At 40.6% G+C, this 25,120-nt stretch overlaps 1 protein-coding gene and 1 long non-coding RNA gene across 4 annotated transcripts in view; both read right to left on the bottom strand.

The window, feature by feature from the left end:
- LMBR1 (limb development membrane protein 1) overlaps positions 1 to 8,914 on the bottom strand; it is an 87,867-nt gene extending 78,953 nt beyond the window's left edge. Inside the window, exon 1 of one of the 3 annotated variants that reach the window (XM_064638157.1) lies at positions 8,601 to 8,914. In XM_064638157.1, coding sequence (XP_064494227.1) covers positions 8,601 to 8,663 — 63 coding nt within the window. In that variant the 5' untranslated portion in view covers positions 8,664 to 8,914. The remainder of the gene's footprint in view (positions 1 to 8,600) is intronic. The other 2 variants (XM_064638150.1, XM_064638166.1) reach the window with 2 other exon arrangements.
- A 4,895-nt stretch (positions 8,915 to 13,809) lies between these two features.
- On the bottom strand, positions 13,810 to 21,071 carry LOC135403801 (uncharacterized). The gene is made up of 3 exons (XR_010425498.1): positions 20,488 to 21,071; positions 18,700 to 18,823; positions 13,810 to 15,076 (listed from the first exon to the last, which is right to left on the bottom strand). It is a non-coding gene; the product is annotated as an uncharacterized LOC135403801 (long non-coding RNA).
- Between the last annotated feature and the right edge of the window lie 4,049 nt (positions 21,072 to 25,120).

Genomic DNA, 25,120 nt, shown 5'->3' with positions numbered 1-25,120 from the left:
TAGATTAAGTTCAATCTCAATCAGCCAGCCCTATACACTTCGTATGACACACTAAATTCAACCTTAGGAGAAGATGTCAAATATGTCCTATGTCTACAGATTAATTTTGCTCATTAACATCACCCTCCACAACTATGATTCCCCCACGTGTATGGTCTCCTCTCAGGTCTCCTCCCTGGCTTAAAACACGTGCAAGATATTGACCCACTTTTTTTTGTTGGTTCCTAAGTCATCAAAATTATAAGTGGTTCACGGGCTGGGTGCCTAGAGTTGCTCATCTAGGAAAAGATTCCAGGATCCAACAGAAAATAAAAAACATCCAAAAATATATTCCATGTGCTAGAAATTCTGCTGAAGATAAAAATCAGCTTCTACAGCCCTTCAGAAGGTAGCTTCCATATGTCATTCACCTAAAACTACATTCACATTAACTTCACCAACAGCAAAGCTTCACTTCAAACTAATGAAGGAATTCAAATCAATAAATTAATTTGTTAGCTTTTACATTCCCTTTTAGGTGTTTAATGGCAATGTATTTATACTGCCAGGTAGAAAGGAAAAAAAAAAAAGATATTATGGCATCTCCACAACTATTAGTAACAAGTCCAAGATACCTGTGTTCAGGGTTCTGTAGTCCATACCCAGTAATACACTCAAATCCCCTTAGAAAACAACAGCAAGTCATTTTTGTTTGATCTGTACAGGCTACAGCATTAAAATCAGAGTCAAGAGTACTTTTCCACATTAGTACACGATTTAGAAACACTCTCTAGAATTAACACCAACAGCACTAACCCAGACCATGCTACCATTCTGCCCCTGAATGAAGGTACTGCTCAACACTGCACAGCCAGGCTATGATAACACTTGTATTAAAACTTAAGAGTCATTCCATTAAAAATGCATTTCTGAAAAAATAACCTCGGAAGTCTCATTAATACAGACTTAGTAAACAATTTATTTGTTTAAGACAGCTTCTTCGGCTCATATTAATTTTTCAGGGCAAAATGCATATCTTAGAAGACAGAGCTAATGAACTTTCTCATCCTAACACATAAAAATACTCTTCCTTGTCTTCTCACACATACATCTGTAGCATTTTTTAAGTGGCACTCCCAAAACACAAACATATTTAAACTGCAATACCTGTGTGTTTTCGTAATTCTCTACTGGACATAAGTAATCACAGTCCAACTTAGCAAATATTTTAGACCTGTTGCTATTGTCAAATTCAACTAAAACTCACCATCATCAATTCTTCCCATAAATATATGAAAAATAGAAATTACAGTGAGATAATGGAAGAAATGGGATACTAGAGGCATAACCAGACACTTAAAATCAACAGTAGAACTGTGTTTTGACAACAATCATGAAACCTATTCTGGTAACCACACCACTGTAAGACAAGAAGGTGAAAGGGGAAAAAAAATATCACACACATACAGTGCTTCTGTCCTCTGTGTATTGAACTCGGCCATATGCAGACCACGCAGACTTCAATGCCATCGATAACATAATACCTGCTGTGGAGCACATGTGATTTGGAAACAGAGGAACTAAAACACAGATCTATAGAATACTTTCCAGTTAATCAAAATTCTCAAAAATTATCGAAGTGTTCAAATATTAAAACAGTACAAAGCACAGGCCTCTCTCTTGCAATCGTGCTGCTGGTAGTTAGAAACAACTTTTAACATATCCGATTAATCAAGAAGCTAGAAACCTCTGTGTGGGAAGCAGCTGAGCAACACTACCATACATATTCAACACCAAGCTGATGAAACATCAACATTAGTTTTGAAATCACCTTTAAGAGAGTCAATTGGGCCCCAGAAAACACAGATCAAAGCTGATGAAAGTATGAAGCAATTTCCCTTGTCACGTGAATGCCTAATCTGGAGGCAGTAGCTCATTCCAGGTCATCTCTACCTGGCTGTATCCTCACCTTCTGGACATTATATGCATAAAAACAAACTACAGTCACAACTTGCAAACTCTCTCCTCTTCCTGTGTTGCAAATTCTTGCATGTGAATGTTCCCAAGAAGTCATTTGACAGCACACATTATAGGAAAGCGTCTGCAGTTTTCAAGGTAAGAAGGGGAGCATGAAGGGAGTAGAGAGTGAAGCAGAAGCCTTTCGCAACAGGAGTTATCACTGCCCTCCTAAATGAGAATAAATACCAAATTAAATACGGGAGGGTGAAAGACAGGAAAGGAGAAAGCACTTCAGTTTAAAATAAAAAAATCACTCGCTTAACCTTGAAATAAAAGCGGTAAGCTTATGTTGAATGGAATAGTTTTTTTAGATAGTCTTCCTTAACCCAAATTTCCAAGTATGTCACCAGAATGGAATTCTGACTTTCTTATCATAACCTCACTGGCAACATGCTTCAATTCTCTCTCCACTCTGACACTACCACCATCTCCACTGCTGCTCTGTTCTCCTCCTCACCCACCCCTCAATCCTCCTCAACATCTCTGAAAACAATTCTTTCCAAAGAATCTTCTGCTAATAAACTCAGTAACAGTCAGCATCCCCCTTCACAGCAAAGACTGAGATGTTATCACAACCCTCTGATCTCCCAGTTACATCCTGCATCTTATCCAGTCTCTCTACTCCATACCCAGCTACCCAAACAAAACCCAAGACAGATATGCTTGTTTGTGGTCCTACAATGAGCAGTTGGTTTTGTTTGCTATCATTCTTTCACTTTTCATTAGATTTTCTGAAATCTAATTATACCTTAACATAAAATTTTCTTAAACATATGTCTGTACCTTCCATGAAGTGTGTCACCCTTCTGATCAACTGCTACCCCAAAGAAATACACCAGGAACTCAAAGGGAATTATTTTGAACTGTAAGTAATTGCACCTTTGTATACTTCAGCCTTTCATGCTTATTTTATGTAAACAGAAAAAGTGGAACTCTCCAAAAGCTGTTTCTGTTTTGGGAATAAGTATCCCTCTCCACTTGTCTACGCCAAGTATTTGGAGATGCCTATTGATTCCAGATGGATCCACAGTGCTGATCCTCAGGACCAGCAGCCAGAAGATGACTCATCACTTCTTAAAGTTCAGTACAGCACCCATGTTTACAAGTAAAGGTATATTTCTAAGATGACAGAATTATGCCAACATTTTATGTACTTAATTATGTTCAATGTACATCAATTTTTCAGTTTTATATCTCAAGCCACTACCACAAATAAGTCTTTATTCAGTTACAAATCTTTTCCAGAATATTTGAGAAAAAATAAAAGGAAGCAATACTGAGAAACCTGGGAAAATTTTACTTTTGAGATACAAGAAGCCATTTAAGGTATAAATTAGTCTTTAAGTTTTCAACGCATGGATTGAAAAAATTTCAGTATTTGTAGCAAGTTTGTTCTTAAAAATCACCCACCCTTCTAATCAGTATTTTCTTCCTGGCCCACCTGCAGAATATCATCACTTCTGGTATGAAAAAGGGCCTGCGAAGATCACAATTTTTTAAGGAGGCAGAACCGGTCAGGAACAAGAGCACACTCCCAACAGGAGTACGGTGCTTTCTCATCTTACAGCCCTATATGGGACAAATGCCAGCAGTAACCACACTGCACTAGTTCAAAGAAGAATCCTGAACTAGTTCATAGAAGAATCCTGAACACCATCTACCCCAAGACAGGACAAGACGACAAAAGGTATGAAAAGAAATTGGAAAAGAAAACAAAGCCAGCGGTATTAGTGTGAAATTGCAAACAAACAAACAAAAAATCAAAGACATGAGGCGGTTGCAACTACCTAAAAAGGCCTTTCTAAACTGCTAGAAATTATTTTTATATTCAGATTTGTGCACATAAAATAACAATCTTGTCACCTTAAAAAAAAAAGAAACAAACTTAATATTAAAAAGCTGTATGGTTAAAAAAAAACAGGCCTTATTGTAGAGAAAATTGCATTAAGAAATAGAGAAAGTAGGTTTCTCAGAATATTTAGTATCTGAAGCCTGAAAACCTTTAGACCTTCAAATGGAAGCATCTCACGTTTAATATAAAACTACATATTACACCAGTTTCAACATCTGCCTGAACTTGCCTGAAGCACTCAGAGTCATAACAGTACTTCTGTATTCCAACTTATTTTACCAGGACTGATTTTTTTCATGACATATTTAATACAATAAACTACTTCCCAAACATACTATGTGTATTCTTAAGCTTTCTAAGTAATAATTCCGTGGTCACAAAATTGTGTCCTTCCATAGTTTTCCCCACACTGCAAATACAAGTACAGTGTATGTATTTCGCTGAGGAAACCTCATAACTAAGTGTACACGTATATTTTTACAAACTCAAAATTCTACACTTTGTAAGTGGAAAAATAACAATTAAAAAAGTAGATCTAAATTTTAAAAGTCCAAACTAATGTTGCAGAATAGAGGACTCAAACCGGAAAAAAAGGAACATAAGAATATTCTAAAAAGGGAACCCAGGGGACCAGAAAGAGACTGAACCATTGCACTTACTCGATTTACATTTGAAATAAACAGTTCACAACAACACCAGCAGAAAATGGAACACTTTATAAACAGACATAATAACAGGTCACAAGGGAAAAGCAGGTCCCTAAAAGCTCAAATATCTTCCATGGATGTGCGAGATCTCAGCAAATTATAAAATGAACCTAAAGGATCAAGAAGGGCAAACTAAGTGTACAAAGTAACAGATCATATCAGACCAGCACAGAACATTGTCCAGCCCTTACAACTCTTTCATACAAATGCTGATCAAGTACAGAATACAAACCTTCTTCTATATTTTGCCATCACCTACAGTTGCTTTTCAGAAAGATGCCTCTTTTAGCCAGAGCTGAGTATGACTCAGGCTTTGTTAAGCCAAGGCTCTCATTGACTTTGAGCAAACTCGTGGCTGTGCCATGTCTCTTACACTTGGGTCATCAGTTCACAATCTCCACGTTTACTTCACTGCATCTGAATTTTAAAGTTCACACAAGTCTGAGAGTCTGGGTGTTTTCAACAACTGTTTGAAAAAACAGATCCTCTACATGGAAGACTCACATAGAAGAGCTATGATGAAACTAGAGTAGGGAGTTAACCAGCTTCTAGTAGTAAAGATCATTCTCGTGAAGCAACAAAATACAGGGCAGATGATTTTATTGCCAACAGGCACCCTCCTGAAAAAAACAGGTACCATACAGACACTCCAAATGAGGTCAAGAGCGAATGGGCCGGAGTTAAATTAAGCTTTAAACCACTGAGTCACCTCAAAAGCAGATGAAAGATTTATTTTTTAAAAAATCTTTCCCTAGCCTTGCTCAATCTATAAACATGTGTCAGAAATATTTGTCTTTTGAAGGTGGAATTAGCAGAAGTTGGCACCTGCAGAAAGAGACAGGCACCACCAGCAGAAGGAAAACAAGCCTTGAATTTTTTTATGTTACACAACTTTATGGAAAACTTTGTAGCTTGCCAGTTCAGAAAATAGATGAAACAGAAATGAAGCATTACACTGAAGCTAAGTTTAGTGTGCCCTTAGGACTCCATCAGAAAGCACAGTCTAAAAATCCTGTACGTGTTCAAAGAAAATTTCTAAGGGAAAAGTGAAAAGGATTTTCTTTTCAACTACATCAGCTTACTTTGATTTCTCTTCTCTCATGAATGTATCATTTTAGCTTCCAGTAAAGACTGTGGCAGGCAACTAGCTCTCCAAAGACACTACTACCAAATTACATAAATTTGTCTTGCTCCTTACAGGCAGATACAGGTTTCCTCCCTTGTAATATTAAACAACAAACACAGAATCATGGAACAGTTTGGGCTGGAAGGGACTTTGAAGATCAACTAGTTCCAATGCCCTGCCATGGGCAGGGACACCTTCCACTATACCAGGTTGCTCAAAGCCCATCCTGGCCTTGAACACTTCCAGGGATGGGGCATCCACAATTTCTATGGGCAACCTGTTTCAGTGTCTCACCACCCTCACACTAAAGTATTTCTTCCTAATAACTATTCCAAACCTACTCTGTTCCAATTTAAAGCCGCTACCCCTTGTAACACAAAATCCTTCTATCAACTGCTCCACTGCCCCCAGCCCACCTGCAGCTGGAATCAAGGTTTTGTGCCTATGTCAGAGTGGAGCCTGTTCCCTCCTCCAGCTGAGGGGCTGATGATTATGCCCACTACCCACACAACAGCTGTGTATTTGCATATTTTAAGAAATTATATTAACCACATAACTTCATGAGCGGCAAGAACAGGAATGGGTAGGAGAGGATGTTAACATAATTGTGCATGTAAGGAACACACTCGGTGTGCTCCATCATGCTCAGACCAACCACAAATGCACTCGTAATATGCTCCTGCAGCTACGAGGCTGCACACTCAGCTGGGGGCGGCAGCACTTTATGCACTCCTAGAATTCTGTGGTCTTCCAACATAAATTAAAGACTAGATCACAACTGTACCAATGCATGACTTAAAAGGTAAAATTGTTATTATTATTATTCCCACTGGTTAAATAATAACAAAGGTGACTAGTGATCCATGTTAAGATCAAAGTAAAGTTTCAAGAGAAAGAATATTCTGCCTCCACTGTCCAAACAAAACAACACTGCATCTCTAAAATATGAGTTACTGATGTCTTATATGACTTCTTACATGGCTACACCAATAGGAAGAGTTACCAACTGCTCTAAATGGGCTGAAAAAGCTTTAGAAGAGCAGCTGCAGTACAGATAAGACATTTCTTTGAGTTTAACAGACCTTCACTACTTGTAACAGTACCCAGAGAGGCTGCACACAGTTCCTTCAGACTCAAAATCTGTGCATCCTACCAGATACAAAAGCACCATACGTAGCATAAGATTTATCAGAACAAGAGTCTGGTGGAAATGAGTAGGAGATAATTAGCACACAAATACAAATGGAAAAACAGACACAAGGGAGAAGACAGGTGATTTGTGCATACACCCGTGTTTTCATACCACAAAGGTGATTAAGGTAACGCTTAAAGCCTTCCTTACAAAATAGTATTTTACTTTTTATGCCCCTTCACTAGTCACAGCTTCAAGGACATTCACTACATGCCCTCCCAAAAGAAAGTCCAAAACGTCTCCTAAAGTAACAATTCTCTTCATACAGGTTTGTTTTGCACTCTTCGGAAAAAAGCATCCCAGAAAGAGAACACTTCACCAGAAGAAAGAAAGTCTTAACATTGATTCGTAAAATATAGAAAAGGAATTAACGCTCTGGGGATCCAAGCAAGTCTCTGTTACCAAATGACCGAGCCGTAGGCCTACATAAATCAGTTAACAGTGGGATTTTAGAGTCTCCCAATGTAGCTGAAAAATATTTAAAGGTAAATTATGAAATCATATTTTAATTCAAGAAATGTCTTCTTTCTCAGATAACAGTGACCACAGAGAGAACGTGATCCCCCAGCTGAGCTGGGCCAGCACGTGCACAGGAGACAACACTGCATGTCTGCTGTGAGCAGCATGTATTTCCTTCCTGGAATTGAAGCAGGAGAGACAGGAACCCCATCAAAACACCTCCACCAGCTTTGAATAGCCTTGAAAACAATTACGAGGCAGTCAGAGAGGAAACCACAACCACTCTCTCTGTCTGCATGCAGGATGCAGGGCTGCACCTGCCTGCTCCGTATGGCTCCATTGGGAGAGCACTGGGCAAGAGGGGTCAGGGAAAAAACATGAAGGTTACACACAGCCACTGAAAACAGCTCAACGAGGCAGGAGGATCCCAGTATCACAAGTGGTAACACAAAATCCCATGTGCACCTGACAGGAACAAGGCTGCACCTGAGGGCTGAGGTGTTCACAGAATGGATCAGGCTGGAAGGGATCATAATGAGTCATCTGGTCCAACCTCCCTGCTAAAGCAGGGTCATCCTAGAGCACATGGTACAAAATTGTGTCCAGACAGTTCTTGAATATCTCGAGTGAGGGAGACTCCACATCCTTTCTGGGCAATGTGTTCCACTGCACGGTCACTGCACAGTAAAGAAGTTCTTCCTCATGTTCAAGTGGAACTTCCTGTGCATCTCCTATGCCCGTTGCCTCTCGTCCTATTGCTTGGCAACACCAAGCAGAGCTTGATCTATCCCCTTAGCACCCTCTTTTAGATATCTATACAGATTAATGAGGTCCCCTCTCAGTCTTCTCTTCCCGAGGCTGAACACTGTTCACGAGGTTGTTGCATAGTTATCTGTTCCCAGAGCACTCCGATGGAGCACACCGATGTCCTGTACGGATACACAGCATTCTCCCTTTTCACTGAAAGCACGGGGAGAAGAAAACGCTCCAGGGGGTCGGTCAGCGCTGGGATCCTCCAGCCGGCCCGGAGGGAGGAGCACGCACAGCGCTGCCCACCCGGGACGGGCCCCCGAGTCCCTCCGGGCACTGGGGCAGGCAAGGACAGCGGGGGGGAGCGGGACACCCCCCCGGCTGCACGGGGCCAGGGCTGGGGGCGGCGAGCACGGCGGGCGGGGGTCCCGCAGTGACAGGGCGGGGAGGAGGCGGGCGGGGAGGAGGAGAGTGGGCGGGAATCGCGCAGCCGGAGAGCCCGGCGGAGGGTCCTACCGTGTACTCCCGCACTTGGCTGTGGAAATTCTGCTCCCGGATCGTCACCTCGTCCGCTTCCATCCTTCATAGTCCCGCGGCCCCCGCGCGCAATGGCGGCCGCCGCCGCCGCGCCTGCTCCTGCCCCGCCGGCGGCGGGCGGGCCACCATGGCCAGCGGCAGCCCGGCTGCTCCCCCGGGCCCCGGCGGCGGCGGAGGGGCTCTGGCTGCGCCGGTGCGTCCTGGGCGGGCGCGGCGGAGGAGGAGGAGGAGGAGGAGGAGGAGGAGGAGGAGGAGGAGGAGGAGGAGGAGGAGGAAGGGCGGGCAGCGCCGCCTCAGCTCCTCCTGCTGCGTCACCGCGCAGCGACCCCGCGCGCGCCGCAGCCCCGCCCCCGGCCCCGAGAGGGGCGGGGCTAAGGGGTGGGGGCGTGATCACACAGCAAGGGGCGTGGCTTAGCCTGAAGGAAGGGAGGGCGAACGCGACCCGGAGGCGGGGCCAAGGGGAGGCGGGGCGGGGCCTTGAGGGCGGGGCCGGGGCGAACCGGGACTCGAAGGGGCGGGGCTTGAGGAGCGGGCGGGGCTTGAGGAGCGGGCTGGGGGGCGTTTTTGATTTTAGCGGCGAGGGCGCGTTTCACGGAATCGCGGAGGCAATTGGGTTGGAAAAGACCTCTGAGATCATCGAGTCCAACCGAATGACCGAACACCACCATGTCAACCAGACCATGGCACCGAGTGCCACATCTAGTCTTTCTTTAAACACCTCCGGGGACGGTGACTCCACCACCTCCCCGGGCAGCCCCTTCCAAGGTCTGATCACCTCGGGTCGTGTCGAAACAGGTCACCTGTTTGTGCCTGTGCGGGGCAGGGACAGGCGGAGTCCCTACGCGTCCTGGGGGCAGGGAGAAGGGGAGATGGGAGAGGGGAAAGGAGTTACAACTTGAGTTCCATTTCCCCGGAGCAGCTTTTTGCCTTTGGGTGATTTCTGCTGTGTTGTTCTTTGCCCGAGCGCTGTGGTGCAAAGGCGCAATCACCCTCTTTTCCCCGTTCCCGCTACACGCGAGGACAATCTTCGCTTCCGAGTTTGCAAGTAGCTCAATTTGTCTAAATACACGCAAAAGACTTGATCTAGGACACACTAAAAAATATAGATTTGGTTTAGCAAACCAAACACTTCTTTCAATCCAAATTCATAACATTATTCTAAAGAAATTCCAAAAATAAGGATTATCATTATCTGCCTATTTACATCTATTGATACATTATCCATGATGTCGATGCCAATCATAATTCTGATTATATTCACTCCCCAGGCTCTGGCCCATCTTCTTGGTTAAAACAGATGGTGAGGTATTTAGGAAATTTTGGAGTTAGCAGAAGTATTTCTTGTAGTTCTGAATGGATGTAGAACTTCCTACAGCTTCAGTATGGTCACAGTTCCACCCTTGTTTTTGATACTTGTGAAGATACAGACGAGGTATTTGCAGGCAGAATCACACTGTGGGTGTGAGGCCAGAAATACTCCCACTCTCTCTCGTCCTGAAGCCCACTGCTCAAGGAGGGAGACTTTAGGTATTCACTGAAGCTGCAGCAACAGAAGACAATCAAAAGCAGAGCTGAAGGAACAGGGAGCACAGTCTTTGAGCTGCTTCTTGGGGAAAGCTGTCCTACTTTACCGCTATTCCCAACACAGCACTAGATTCTGTCTGTTAGACAATATTATTACTCATCTGGGTTTTTTCATTCACCTATTTCCACTTATCTTCAATCTCCTTTTCTTCTTCAGATGCTGAAAGTGGGGAAAGCATCCATAGCTGCCAAGAGGAATTTGACATGAGACCTGGGCTTGTGAGAACAGCTGATGTTGTTCTCTGCTGAGGAGCTGGTCCAGAGTGAACAGTGTAACTGCAGGCAAGGTTTATAGGTAAAAGCAATATCTTTTACTTTAACAACAAACACAGCTGGCAAGAGCAGACAACTGTCTGGTATGCAAGAATCTGATCTCAGGGAAACCAAATTCTCTCAGAGCTGCCTATAGAAATATTGGTATATAGACAGGTTCCCAGCTTTCATCATCTTGTATAAAAGACATGCACAATAAATTACAATGGCATCATAACCAGGGTGTAAGGAACCTAGTGTTAGGTCTTCAGTGGATTTATGATGAAGATGGAAGTGCCGTAGCCAGAACAAACGAGATCTAAGAACTGGGGAGACCAGAAGGTCCAATTAAATTGGGAAAATGAGAACAGTCAGATATTCAGCCAGCTATGAATATGTTAAATCATACATACTAATACCAAAACAAAGGAGTAGCATGGTTGAGATTCAGGCCACAGGCAAGCAAGCAAGCTGATCCATGCACAAGGATGACCCACAAGAAGCAGATGGAAGAGTGAAAAAGTCTGAGGAAGAAGAGGCAATAAAAGCCATAGTTAGGAGTCAGGGAAAGATCTCAGGGCCAGGACCCTGTAGGCTCTTAGGGAGCTTCTGCCAGCACAGACCGATGCCCGCTGCCTGTTGGTTAGGAATCTAGGCCTGAGGTGAGTCTCAGTTCCTGAGCTACCTGAGAAATTATTCACCCACTGCCCAGGAACAGCTCATGGAATCTGAAACTAAGTTTATTTTATTAAAGAGCTCTGAGAGTTGTATCTAGGCACCAAGAATTTAATGCATTTCTAACTTTATCTGCAAAGATATTAAACACAGGAAGACTGTGAAAAAAATAGCCGTATTTTGTAGCTGTTATAGAAACTAAAACTAAGATTTGGAAGAACTGAACCTTCCACTTCCACTTGGGCTGTACATTTTCTTTTTAATCCATTGAATTTGAAATAAACCTGAGGAGGAGACACAGGACATAATTTGTCTCATTCTGTGGACTGGCAAGTTCTTTCTTCCATTTCTAGCAGACGAATCATCAGAAACACGATACACGTTTGTATTTGCAGGAAAGGCAGGGAAGGGCAGGAAATAGCTTCGACCCTCTCTTGGGCAGAAGTTATTGCTCAGTTCTGAGGTGTTTGCATCACAAAGGAAGGTCATGGTAGCCACCACAGCAAAATGTATTTATATCAAAGGAAGTTCAGTGCAGAGTGGGCAGCTCTTGCGAACCAGTGAGGAGATTCATCCGACTGACTGACGCATCCATTGATTTCTGATGAGAGGAGTATTTTGAAGCATACCAGAAGAAAAACTCACAAATCAAGTACCTTGCACCAGAGAGTGTTTGAAAGACCTCTGGACATTTTTCATCAATATTTAAGACAAAACAAGACAGTACTGGAGAGACTGTCCTCAGCCATTCCTAGGACCTCAGTAACCCTAAGGATTTTACGAGTTTATTACTTTTCAGTCTAGTTTTAAATACATTTTTCAGCTTCAGGATTACCCAGTAAGTGTCTGGTTCCCTGATTCCCCAAGGAGGGTTTTATGTGCAGTGTTACCTCTGAGACCCTCTAAAAAAATAAGTTGGGATATTCAAGCTAATACAATTCAGTTGAATTGTCTAAAATGGAAGTTTCTAAATTTGGAACTGTTTCACTAGGAAGGTACCCTCAGAATTTGCCAATGGATTTTAAATCACTCTCTTTAACTGTAAATGTGAATTTGGCAGCATGCCTTAAAACCTAAATCCATCTCGCAGCAATTGAATAGGTGATGCCTTCTTTTCAAGCCATCATTGAGCCAAGGGCAGCTTGGACTAAATAGAAAATAGGAAGTTATTCTCTCAGTTAATACGATACTTACATGCTTATATTCAAAATATTGCCTAAGAATTGGCCAGATTGAAGCCCAAAGCCCAGTTTAGTATGTTGCCAAGAATGGCCATTGATTTTAAAGAGAACTTAGGGTACACACACACCACAGATGATACCCAGCACTTTACATACTCAAAAGCCAGTCGTGGAAGACAAAAAGAAAGATGCAAAAGTTAAAATAACTTGATCATTATATAAAAGAAATTTTATGCTATCATAGTTATTTATGATAATTAATAATAAATCATAATTGTTAGTTATTTATTATAAATTAGGATTATTTATTGGGTGATTATTTCAGTGTCTTATATTTGGTAAGATAAAGCATAGCAAGAGTTGCATCAAAACTTGAGAAATCCAGCTCATTCAGTCTTGGATTCATAACTTCTACTTTCTATTTCTTTACTTTTTTTAGAACAAAATAGTATGATTATTTTTTTTTTTTGTTCCAAATACTTCCAGCCTGTACCTTCATTCTGTCAACCCAGTAACAATAACTGCCCAGCTAAATGTATTACAGCATAATATATAAATAAAATAGGATTCAGTGATGAATAAAACCCCTTCTAGTGCCTAAGTTTGCTTCACTGATAGGAGCCTAAAGAGAGAAAGCCTGCAGAGTTTCTTACAGGCAGAGGCATAAACTCTGCAGGAGTTCCGTGTTGTCAATACAGGAAGTATAAGTCATGTCATGAAGCTAGAACAGTTTCAGTTCCATATCTAGGCAGCATGAAGTGCCTGAAAGCTCACTTTGCTTCCATTCACCTTTAAGTGTCTTTCATGCCCTACTGTGAGCATTCAAAGCACTTCTCAGATCAAAGTAACAACAACAACAAACAAAAAAAACCCCAAAAACAAAACAAAACAACAAAAAAAAACAAAACAAAACAAAAAAAACAAAACACACATTAGGAATTAAGTAAAAGGGAATATTCAGGACATCTGCTCTATCTGTGAAGCCATGGCTGATTTGGCTGATTCTTCGAGTAGATATTTACTGGTAAAACTTCTAAACTACTGCCAGGGTCAATATTGTTACAGAGTTGAGGACTCAAAAACCAAACCAACAGAAAAAGCAATACAAACACACACACAGACACAAAAGCCTCCCTTTCACCAGTCTATGTCTGTTTTGAGCCCAGAAATTAGTATTAGATTCAATCAGTCTCTGAAAGGTGCTCAACTAGAATGGATAGGTGAAAAGAGTGAAAACTCACTACTTCTCTTTATGGTGTGTTCAATATTTAATTCCTGCTAATCACAATTCACCTCAAAATCTCCTTTACAGTCAGTTAAAAAGATCTACTCTTAGTAAATTTACTCTTTAAAGATTTTTCTCAACTGCGAAGTCAATTTTTTTTCTTTCATGCCTGAATAGTCTCCAAACTTTTAACACACTTATTAAAATGCAAGCAAGAGAACTACTTCAGGCTCAGTTTCAGCCATTCTATGAACAGAACAAAATCAGCCCCTTATTTTATGATCTCTTTATTTTTATTACAGACCATTTTAATTATTACAGAGGAAAACAGAACACAGATTCAGAGATGAAAAACATGGTTACTTCCCAGAAGTAAATGGAATGTGCCGTTGAAGACACTCGTGTCTGCTCTTGTCCTCCTGCTATCAGAGGTCTGGCTGTAGGTAAAAGGCTTCCTTGTGGTTTTGGTTGCCACGTCCACTCATTTGCTTACACAGAGCAAAGCCAGTTTTAGGGACATTTTAATCCAAATGCTACAGCAATCATTTCCTTGACAGAAAATAGTGGCTACCTCTGAACCTCGTTCATATCAACTAGCACCAATCTGTAATTTCTGTTCTGAATCACTGTCCTCCAGATACAGCCCTGGCCCTGTAGATGGGACCTCAACCCCTTGTTCCCAGTGCATTCATGAAATTTGACTCAATTCAAGACTCTTTTGTTTTCTGTTTCACAAACATTTCAGATTGCTCTGTATGATTAGCTCATCTTTGTAATTTACCACTCTTATCTCAAGTATTTGCCAATGTTTTTATGTCATCTGCCAGTAGCATTAGCAGTGGTTTGTTGACCAGAATAAAGATACCCTTTAAAAAATGTAATTTCTATATCTGGTTTGGTTTCTTTAGATCAAAATCAGTTTTTCTTATATTTTTTTCTCATCTTTGGAAACTTTCTGATGTACTAAGTACATGTAATAATTATTTTACTGGTTGCAAGTGTTATGTTTGCCCTTATGGAGTATGAGCTTGCCAATATCACAGGTTGGTTCCATGGCAACATCATAATGGGATCCAAAAGAGTTATCTGAGCATGAAGTCAACATTATTTTTGTTAGTAAATAATCATTAGAAGCTTTAATGTTGTTTTACCACTGGCTGAATAATAAAACCAGCATATGCCTCTGAAACCAAATTGTCACAAGTGATGTTTCTGTTCTTCCAGAACAGATGCTTTCTTCACTTCTGTGCTTTCTTTTCAGTCTCTATTTAGTTCCCACTCTTGACGTGCCCACATGGTACCATTTTAAATGACTCCAGGCCCTGTTCCACTTTGGTTTGTTGAGTATGTGACACTGTGTTACATCTACACAACACACCACACAGGCTGTAAACTCTCACCCATCACCATGTCTGTGTTTTCTCTGCAAACATTGCTGATCCTTTACCTTCCATTGTTTCTCTGTCCCTTTGGAATATTATCCTTTGATTTGCAGGCCAGTCAACATCTTTCATTAGACATCCTACTCTGCCAATCTCCTATTGATTATAAAAGATACGACCATGCATTAGCTGTATTATAAACGATGAAGCTGCAAATATCCACCCATATTATCAGTTCCTGACTACTTAACATGGCTGTACTCACTGTCCTTTAAAGAAAAATTAAGTCATTAATCTGCTGGGCCATCTGTGCTCAGTCTGAACTATCCTCGAGCTATTTTTTGTTAGTTATGTAGTTTTAAGAAATGGAATTTTACAGTTTTTGGAGAAGATAGGTTGCAATGTGAAATCCTTAAACAATAAAAAGCCACATTTTTGGTAGTAGTTAAATAATTTATTTTTTTTCTCTCTTAAATTCAGTACCTGACTCATCATGGCTAAGATGACTGTATTGTTAAATACCACATGGAAGGCATTTCAAAAATCTATCCAGTATTAAACTACAACCGTTTTTCAATCTCAGTGACAAAATCACATTGCATAAATTTAGTCTTTGAAAGTAAGCCATGCACCTTTTATGAAGGACTTTTATCCAAAATGCTAGAAATTTTAAAGGAAATTAATCATCTTAATTTCTAAAATTAATAGGTGCAAGATTTATTCCTAAATCATGGATACTCCTTTCTAATTAAATTCAAATGTGTTTAATGCATCTCAGGAGTGTTAAGATAATAAGTAGTCTTTTTCTGGAACTTAACATCCTCGATCCCTGTCAATAATTATATTGGGTGACTAATAAAATATGATGCCAGGCATTTTTTAAATCTTTATCTTCCTCCTCTGTCTCATTAGCAAAATGAATAGGTTTGCACCACAGGCACCACCTAATCTGGAGATTCAATGTTGTTCAAGGACATAGCAAATAAATTTCAGCAGGTATTCCTTCCTGCAACAGTCAGATATAAAATACACTTTTACAGCATTTGCCCATTGCCATCCTAAAATTTCTTGTTGCCAAATAAGACTATTGCCATTGTAAAAGCCACCAAAGGCTGGAAGACCAAAAAGGGCCACTACAACTGTCAATTCTGATCTCCTGACTAGGAGAATTTTATGCAGTTGTCCCATCAAAGATTACACTCCTCATAGTGCTCCAATGACTAGTATTTGATCCACGGAACATGGCACTCATCCATTCCACCAGTGGTCTATCAGAAAATGCTGACACCATGAGAACAGGTTATTTTATAACATAAGACAATACTTATTTTCAGAAACTGGACTCAGCTCTAGCAGGCCTTTTAACAGAAATCATGCCCGCAATGTGAAATTAGCTAATTTGTTCTTCAGAGTTTAATTTCCTTTCTCAAGTAGATATTACATTACAGTAATTACACCTCTAAGTAACAAAAAAAAAAAAAAAAAAGGCAGGCTCCTCAATCCTTGGGATGATATATAGTGCTCTAGCCCTCATATGAAAGCGAAAGCCATCTCTAGTTACTTTTAACATTTGGGAATATCTAGTATTTGAATGGAAGACTCCAGAGATTTCATATTATCTCGAAGGTGGGAGGATAGAACAAGGAATAGGCTGTGAATCATCCAACTCTTTAAAATATTTTCTTCCTAATTTTAGGTCCTGTAAGCCATACATTAAACTCAAATTATACCCACTCTGCCATTGATTGCAACTGCAGAGATGCTCCATGCTGAATACTCAATCCATGTCTATGCTACAAGGCACATATGTGATATTGGACCATATTTTATATATGGTGTGTCAATCCAACTCCCTGCTCCTTGCAGAAGTACCTGAAACTAAACCATACGACTAAGAGCAATGTCCAGATGCTCCCTGAACTCTGACAGGCTTGGTGCCATGACCACTTCCCTGGGGACCCCATTCCAGTGATCAACCACCCTCTCAGTGAAGAACCTTTTCCCAACATCCAATCTGAACTTCCCCTGACAGTCTCATTCCCTTCTGTAAGGCACCCCTTTGACAGTCACTATCACACTGTGCCTGTTTGGGGTTTTTTCCCATTTTATTGAGCTGTAGTCCTCGGCCTGGGCAAGAGGAAAGGTCAATCTACACAACATAGAGAAAAGCATGTGGCTGTCCTACAAAACTTCCAAATCCAAGGTTTGTCTAGAGACTGTTGTCTACACACTTCTCTGTCATTCACTTTCTTCACTTCTACCAATCCTGACTTGTGTAGAGAGGTTGTTGCCAAGGTCTGCGTCTTGAAAGCCAGGCCACACTTAAAAAGAAGGCTGAAAAAACTACAAGAGAAACTATCTCATAAGTCAGTCCTTTTTCCTGAAGCCATCTCAAACAAGACAGACACTTATCAGATATTGAAAGACATAGTTCTATCTTCCTGTGTTCCTTGGGACACCTGGCACATCTCAAAGTACGTTCAGACTAAGTACAAGCAGAGATTGTACTTTGCCTGTTCCCTGGGGCAGGCTGGCAGGGCCCTGAATGTCCCAATAGGTCCCTGACCAGCTCCACTGGGACCCTTCACCTCTGCCACATCTACCTACTGACCTCTGGGCAGGTGGCAGAGATTAGCCACATCCATCTAAAAAGCTCCTCACCCTGTCTGGTCCCCACTGAACATGCTGGGGAACAGAATTACTGTGGGCATGGGGTAGTTGCAGAAGCCTTCAGGGCTGTGACCTGCCTCTGTGGCTGGGCTTAGCATCCTCCAGGTTTCCAAAGTTATCCTGGAGCTGTGAGAAAGTTCCTGGGTGTACATCTCTATAGGTACTGTAATTGTAAATGAGGGACATGCCAGTCTACATTCCCATTAAAAAAAAAAAAAGTCCAATATACAGTTTAAGAGTGGGGGAGGTGGGCATGAATCAGCTGCTATGATGTCCTGGCATTTCCCTTTTCCCTGATCTCAGAAAGCTGGGAATGCCACCAGCTATGTTAGAAATGTTTCAGCTGCACTCTCTGCCCCATCTTCTGCCTGGAAGAAGACAGTCTTGTCAAACAGCATTGATACCTGAAAGTCTCTTAACAGCCTGATATCTGAGGCTGGTTCCTAGATTTGAGAATTTGTGGAGGCACCTGAATCTAGGATAAGTCAACTATAAAAGCAGACCCTAATTCCCCCTCAGTGATGTGAATTTAGCATATGCCTCTGTGTATACACAGTGCCACCATCTTAATCTGTCTCAGGTTTTCCTATATTCCAGACAGAGGTGTGCAAGCATGGCTAAAACTTCTTCATGACAATGCCTCTATTCCCTGGCCTGTCTGTTTGCCCTTCCCTCAGTAAATCTCATCCATGGCCTGGATTAAGTCCCCTCCCAAGCCCTCTCAGTGTCAGTTGAACCTTACACATAGAAAAGGCACAGATCTCTTGGTCTTTCAACGGAGGAGTGCAGAGAGAAAAGTCTCCCCACATTACTGGCTTTCAAGTTACAACTTGCACTTGTTGAACATCAGGTGTCCTCTTTTCCTGACCAGGTGCACCCTGCTCTTCTACAAGCTGCTAATGGCTGATATGAGAGGAGTGGGACAACTCCCAGGCTTATTCACACAAGGTTGAAAGTGTCAATAGTCATCCTTTCATTTCTATGAGTGTATAATAATGGTCACTGACCCCATTTCTCATCAAAGGTGTGGTCATGCATGGCTCCACCTGTAATAACTACGACATGACAGAGGAGTGCATCTTATCCCTGGCTGAAGGAGATGATCATACTTTTGGCCTTGCTATGGGTGTCCTTCAGCTTTATTACCTCTCTCCAGCTTCCCCCTATTTTCCACATGTTCCATGTTGATATGGCTGCTGTAATCAGGCCTTCCCAGAATTGTGGTCTCACCCTCTAAAGAAAAAAAGCACAAAGGTCCCTATAGGCCATTATGTCATGAGTTCAGAACTGATTGTAAGCTTAGCTCACCACAGTATGCTGGCTCTGCATCATACATAGGAGGATAGAAGGCTGTAGAGTTTTTAGAGAAGCACAGAGACAAGGAATTTCTCCAATGTGAAAGCAGGTACACCATTCCTACATTCATTCTTCTATGAAGCATATGCCCTACAAACTGGTTACTGATAACCTAACAGAATCTAGTTTTTCTATTTTCAGTACCACTAGGATTACAAAGATGTCATCTCTTTGAGATAGATGATTTTTTGTTTCTAAATCATCTTATTCTGTGAGTAATCACTTATTTAAACTGTACAGATAGTAAAAAGTTAACAATGCTTCATAGGATATATTCATACTGTTTTACATCCTGTGTGTTGATACCTCAAAATTTATTTGCTTTTACAGAAATAATATTTTTTGCATTGTTGTTAATTTGCCAATAACTAAACATACACCATAAGAGTAGATTAAAAGTCATTATAAGGCACAAGAGATAACATGGATACAAAGGGGTCACTTCGTCCTGAATAGTAAAAACAACAAACCATAGGAAATAACTCTGCAGTTTGTAGTCACTGCTGAAGTATTGCACAGGAGGTAGTTTTCTTTGAAGTACCGGTAGTGCTGCACAGCATATGACAGAGTTTGACTATTTATGAAGCCACGTGTGCACTGAATATTGTTTCTGCAGCCTGACAGCTCATCTCCCTACATCACCCTGTGTCCTGTCATCCCTGGGGGTGTCTAAGGGCCATTACTCTGGGCATACACTGACCTGATAACATCAGCATCTTTAAATCCTAGCTCACAGCATGCTTTGCTCCATTTGTATGGAGCAAAAAATTAGTTTAATGAAGGTATAATTTCAGACCAATTTGCTGTCTCATTGTGTAGTAAGAAAACAATCAACCTTTCCCAGATAGGCCTTCTCCCTACTCAGCCCTGTTACCAAAGTCACATTTAGTTTGGAATGCATTCAGGCTGCTAGCAAACCTGTGAGGGAATTCATTATTGAGAATTGCTCTTGTCCTAAATAACACTATAGGCTATGGCAGACATTTGGATTTTCTGTGGTAGTGGCAGGGATAGCACCACAGTGACCTCATCCTCTTCCCAAGTTCTCTTCACTGCACAGCAAAACACCCTAGTGAAATACAGTCTTTGATGGCTGAAATGCCAGCCATACTCCTTCCCTTCCTCTGTCTTGCATCCCCACCACTGGCTCCCATATTCAGCTCCATCACCCCACAGAAGGATCTACTGGTACATCCTTCTAGCCTTCATATTTTCTCATCATACCTTGAGTCATGCCAGGTGTGAGGGAACATTAGCTTTCCTGTCAAACAGCTCTGAAGGAAGCCTCAGATTCCTTCTCTATGGCCTAAAGCACCTTACAGAATACCTGAATCAAAACTCGTTTTGTCTATTAAATTTCTGAAATTTATCACATAGTTTGGCACTTGTGAAGTAATCCTGCAGCAGACACTGGGCCACTCCAAGTTCCCTACATCTAATTGGTTTTTGTATTACTGCAGGCTAATAATCTCCAGAGAGCCTCTGAAAAACCCAAGTGAGCCTTTCATCTGAGCAATTTGTAGAAGAACTCAAGCAAGCACCTCTCGGGCTGTAGTGCTGATCCGGTCCAGCTTAGTTCTTGTTCCATTTGTTCCAGCTACCCCTCAGCAGCACGGACACAGCAGTGCATGGCCAGACAGACCTGGGGAAAATAACCTGGCAAAAATAAAAAATTTAATCAGAATGAATTCTCTGAGTCAGTTCATTCTGTGTCCACACGTAACTGAGCAGAGGGAGCTATTCCAGCCACCACTGTTACAAGAGGGAAAGGCTTGTGAGCTACATCACACACACAAAGCAATCACAAATATGTTCTTCTGTTTGGCCAATGCCATTTGTAGTAGTAAGAGTAATAGAAAATGCGAGAAACTGTATTGTCCTTTTGCTGTGTGCACACACAATCCTCCTAAAGGATTCATGAGTCAAGAAATTACTATAGACCATAATTTTCAGATAGTTCTTCCTGCCCCGTGATATGGAATAAGAAATGCTTATGCACAACATCAGCAGGACAAGTTTATTGCACTTTTTTGGCAGAATTTGTTTAGGGGTTCACTCATACAATAGATTTTAAAGTGTATATTTTCAAATCATTAAATGAATTTGTATATCATATGAATACTTATCCATAATGTGTGTTTGTGTATTTATATATCTATTTTATGTGTGCGTGTTTATTTTTATCTATATTTAAAGTTCTCCAAAATATAGTTACCCTGACATAGTACTAAAATAAGCTTGTACAGAAGACAGCATTGCATAGTGTCCTCTGTAGAATTTCTTTACAAGAGACAGAATATATACTAATTTGTATCCTGAATTAATTTTAACCAAGGTATGGGTATTACCTTTTCTCTCTTTTTTTTTTTTACAAAATCAGTGTTCATTTAGTTTTCTGAAAATAGTATTTTTGCTCTACGAAGAAGCAGCAACTTATATTATTCTTTCATATGAGTTTGTGTGTGTATGTATATGAACAAAAGAAAAATATAGTTTAATTACAGTTGGAGTGTCTCTTCAGCTTATAATTTTATTATGCACTTTATATTTTATTTTCTTAAAAGGAACATTACAGTTTGTGCCCCAAACAAACTCTTTATTTTAAAATGGAGGAAATATTTAAATAGCTGCTTGAATTAAATACAAGAACAAATAAATTAAAGTGTTATAAACTGAAAAAAATATTACAGACAAATCTGAAATATACATAAACTAAAGCATTATCTTAGTTATCTTCCCCTGTTAGATGTGTCATTGCTTGCACAAAGTCATGTACTCCAAATCAATGTCTTCACTTATGCTACACTCTGGAAAAAAAAATGGGAGTTTTGACTACATAGAAATATAATAAGAACTTCACAATGTGACCTATAGTTTTTACTGAAGTAAATTAATGGATGGCATGCAGATGCCAAGATTAAACAGAGTAATAACAAAACATTAGTAAGCACTTTTAGTGTAATTAAATTTTTGATGTATTGCGATTTTTAGCACGTAATTATTTTTGAAGGAACTGGAGAGTAATACTGGATCACACCCTTATTCCACCTAGTTACTAAAGAATAAAGTGTGGTGATATTTTTAAATTCTATTGCAGAATAATGGTGTATTGTCCATCACTGATAATGATGGCAAGGTTTTCCTCATCTGATAATCACTCATAGTGATTACCTAATAAAAGGACAATCCTTGGTACTATAAGAACCTCTGGTCAGTCCAGAATGTAAGCAAGAATTGAAATGTGCTATATAAAGCATCTCAGCTTGTAAGTGACCTTGAATCTGCTTCCTTATTGCTGGAGGTTGGGATTGTTCCATGGCTACATTCCCAGTCTTCATCAAGGGGTTGCTGGTAACATCAATCTTAAACACAAGTCTTTAAAACTATTTTTGATGTTGGCCTTGAACAAGTCTAATAATTTCACTTAATCACCTCTGTTTTCACACAAAAACTGGAATCTAGGCTGACTTCTAATTTTTCACTCCTGTGAAATCCAGCCACAGGTTTTCTGTCTGCCATCAAGTATCTGGAATCACAATTAGATAAAATATGTCAGATGCCCTGTGACACTCAGCCATCTTTATTGTATAGAAGTTCACTTTCAGCTTAGAGTAGAATAAATTTTGTTTGACTCAGAGGTCAGTCTTTGGGAAGAAAAATGAGATATGTGGTCATTTGCATATTCAAATATGCAAATTGAATGCATCCAATTTGCATTATTTGTCTACTAATGAGAATGACCTTTCTGCTGATGGGAAAAAACAATTGAAATTGGGCACGTGAAACTTATGGAAGAATGTGAAGTTCCAAATCTCTAACAAAACAGGCCAACTGCTTGCTCCTGTGAATTAAAAAACAGTCAGTGTTGTATTGAACCCCAAATCCTGGTGTTCTTTTATCTTTAGGGACACCCAGGTTAGGTTCAGTATCTGAATTTTGCTGCTCAGATGTATCTCTAGTAACACTTCTTGCCTGGCACAACTTCCTCTTCACCATCATTTACCAAGAACATCTAAACAGTTCTCCCACCACTAATGTGGCTCAGGTTAATGCCACAACATCTTTATAATTATTTTGCATAACAAAAATTGAAGCTTTAAAATTCAAATAATGGGTGACTGTTACTACAGCAGGGCTGAAACTCAGTTACATCTGGTCTTTGGTCCTGTGTAGATCAAGTTTCTTTCAATACTGAAACTGAAACAGAAAGAATCCACGATCAATTTACCAAAAAAGGAGCATTAGGATCACATAGCCTGTGTGTTTTACTTCTGTGAATGCCAGAGAAGGAAATGAGTCCTGCAAATAGGCAGCTCATCTGTAAACTGGTATCATCATCACTATTGCTGTGTATTACTATACATTAATTACCTTCTCTACTAGGAAAAGAAATATGTGTATATATATATATATGGTCAAATTACCAGTATGCTTCTCTTCCATTCAAGCTTCCTCTTTTATCTGCAGAGCTCACCAAGGCAGTAACATCTGCACATAGGTAACAGGTCTTAGAAGGGGAACCGCTCACACGCAGGACTCAGGACTAACTAAAGAGCTTGGAATTTAAACAAACATCTTGACACGGCTTAGAAGCAAGGGCACAGTTGTTTATTCTTCTTGTTGTTTCCTTTTCATTATGGTGCTGCAGGAGTCCCCCATTAGGGATCAGGGCCTCACATTGTGAGGATTTATTTAAACATTTAATGAAAATATGGCACCTGCAGTTAAGAATTTACAACTGCAATTAAAGGATGAAGAATAAAACTGTCTCTTCAATTGATTTCTGTAATCATAAAATTCTAAATGATACTAACATGTATCTCATTTTAAGTGTGTTTTCCTATGATTATGTATAGGAACAGGACCCAGTAAGCTTAACACTGCCACTCGGGAAAAGCACCCAGACAAATGTGGGTTGTCCTAAAAATAGACACCTTACCTTTGCCACCAGCAAGCAAGGAAGAAATTTTCAGAGAAAAAGAAAATTCAAGCTGTACAGAACCAGCCAGCTCCCTAGGCACGCATATACAGTTGTGTAGAGCTTTGTTCTTAATGTCAACTTACTTGTTAGCATGCTTTTTTCTTTTTTAAGAAAATCATTCAGGAGAGCAAAAAAGACAAACCTTCATTACAAACAATGCAATTAAACTAAAAGGGTTTTAGTAATTGTTCCTATTTTCACCTGTGTTTCAAAACCTATTTCATACTGGGCACAGGTGCAAGTGATTACACATTGGGCAACAGAAGATCAGCTGTAGTTGTTGAATAATGAATTCTCCTTTAAAGCAGCATGGAAAATAACTGTCCTTCCAGCAGGCTATCTTGACACAGTAATTTCTGTAATCTGCTAATGGTGTGGTTTCATAACTGATTTAGGGTGATCTTAGCCTGTACTGCTACTGGAAGGAGCAGTTCTCTTCCCTTTTCCACAACTACCTACCTCTTTCTGTAGCTGAATCAAAAATGGACCCAGTCCAATTAAAAAGCTTCTCAGCTTTATTCGGATAAAATCTTGGATTTAGTGGACTGTGACAAGAGTCCTGCTGTCAACATGAAGAAGGATGAGGAAATGCATTACTGGAAAATGCATGGCAGGTTGAGGTTGACCTAAAGTAGCTGCAAAACTGCAGTTTGGAAAGATGGCAATTACTCAAAAGGGATGTCAGCAGGCGTAGGAGTAGATTAGGGTGGGATCTGGTGTCAGATACGTGCTGGGCAGAAGTTGTGTAAACATGGGGTTACTTAAGGTCATGTGTGCATGGTTTTGTTTTGCTGCCTTGTCCTTTGCACACGAGTCACCTAACCAGGTATCTGCAAGGCAATTGCCTGCAGCTAAGCCAGTCATGCAAGGCTGCCTTTTAACCATTGAGTTATGGAGTCTAAGGCACTGACCATCCCGATTCAGAAGCCCCAGACGAGTTTCTTTTCTCTATAAATCATTATTTCTCTCCATTTGACTATGAACAGAGAGCAAGGTGCCTGGCTCTGCTGTAGATGTGCCCAAACTAAGGAAGATCTCTATCTTGTCTGCCAGGTTTAAATCAGTGTGGCTATTTCAAAGTACTCTGAGAGAATGGTCTGTAACTAGAATGGGGCAGGCACACTCCACTGCTGCACTCTGCTTGTGGTCAGGTAAGTAGAGCTCCTGAACAGGAACTGTATATGAAATTAATA

This window comes from Pseudopipra pipra, chromosome 1, assembly GCF_036250125.1.
Source record: "Pseudopipra pipra isolate bDixPip1 chromosome 1, bDixPip1.hap1, whole genome shotgun sequence".
Lineage (NCBI taxonomy): Eukaryota > Metazoa > Chordata > Aves > Passeriformes > Pipridae > Pseudopipra > Pseudopipra pipra.
Note: the sequence above shows the minus strand (reverse complement) of the source record. Positions and strands in the feature narration are given on the sequence as shown.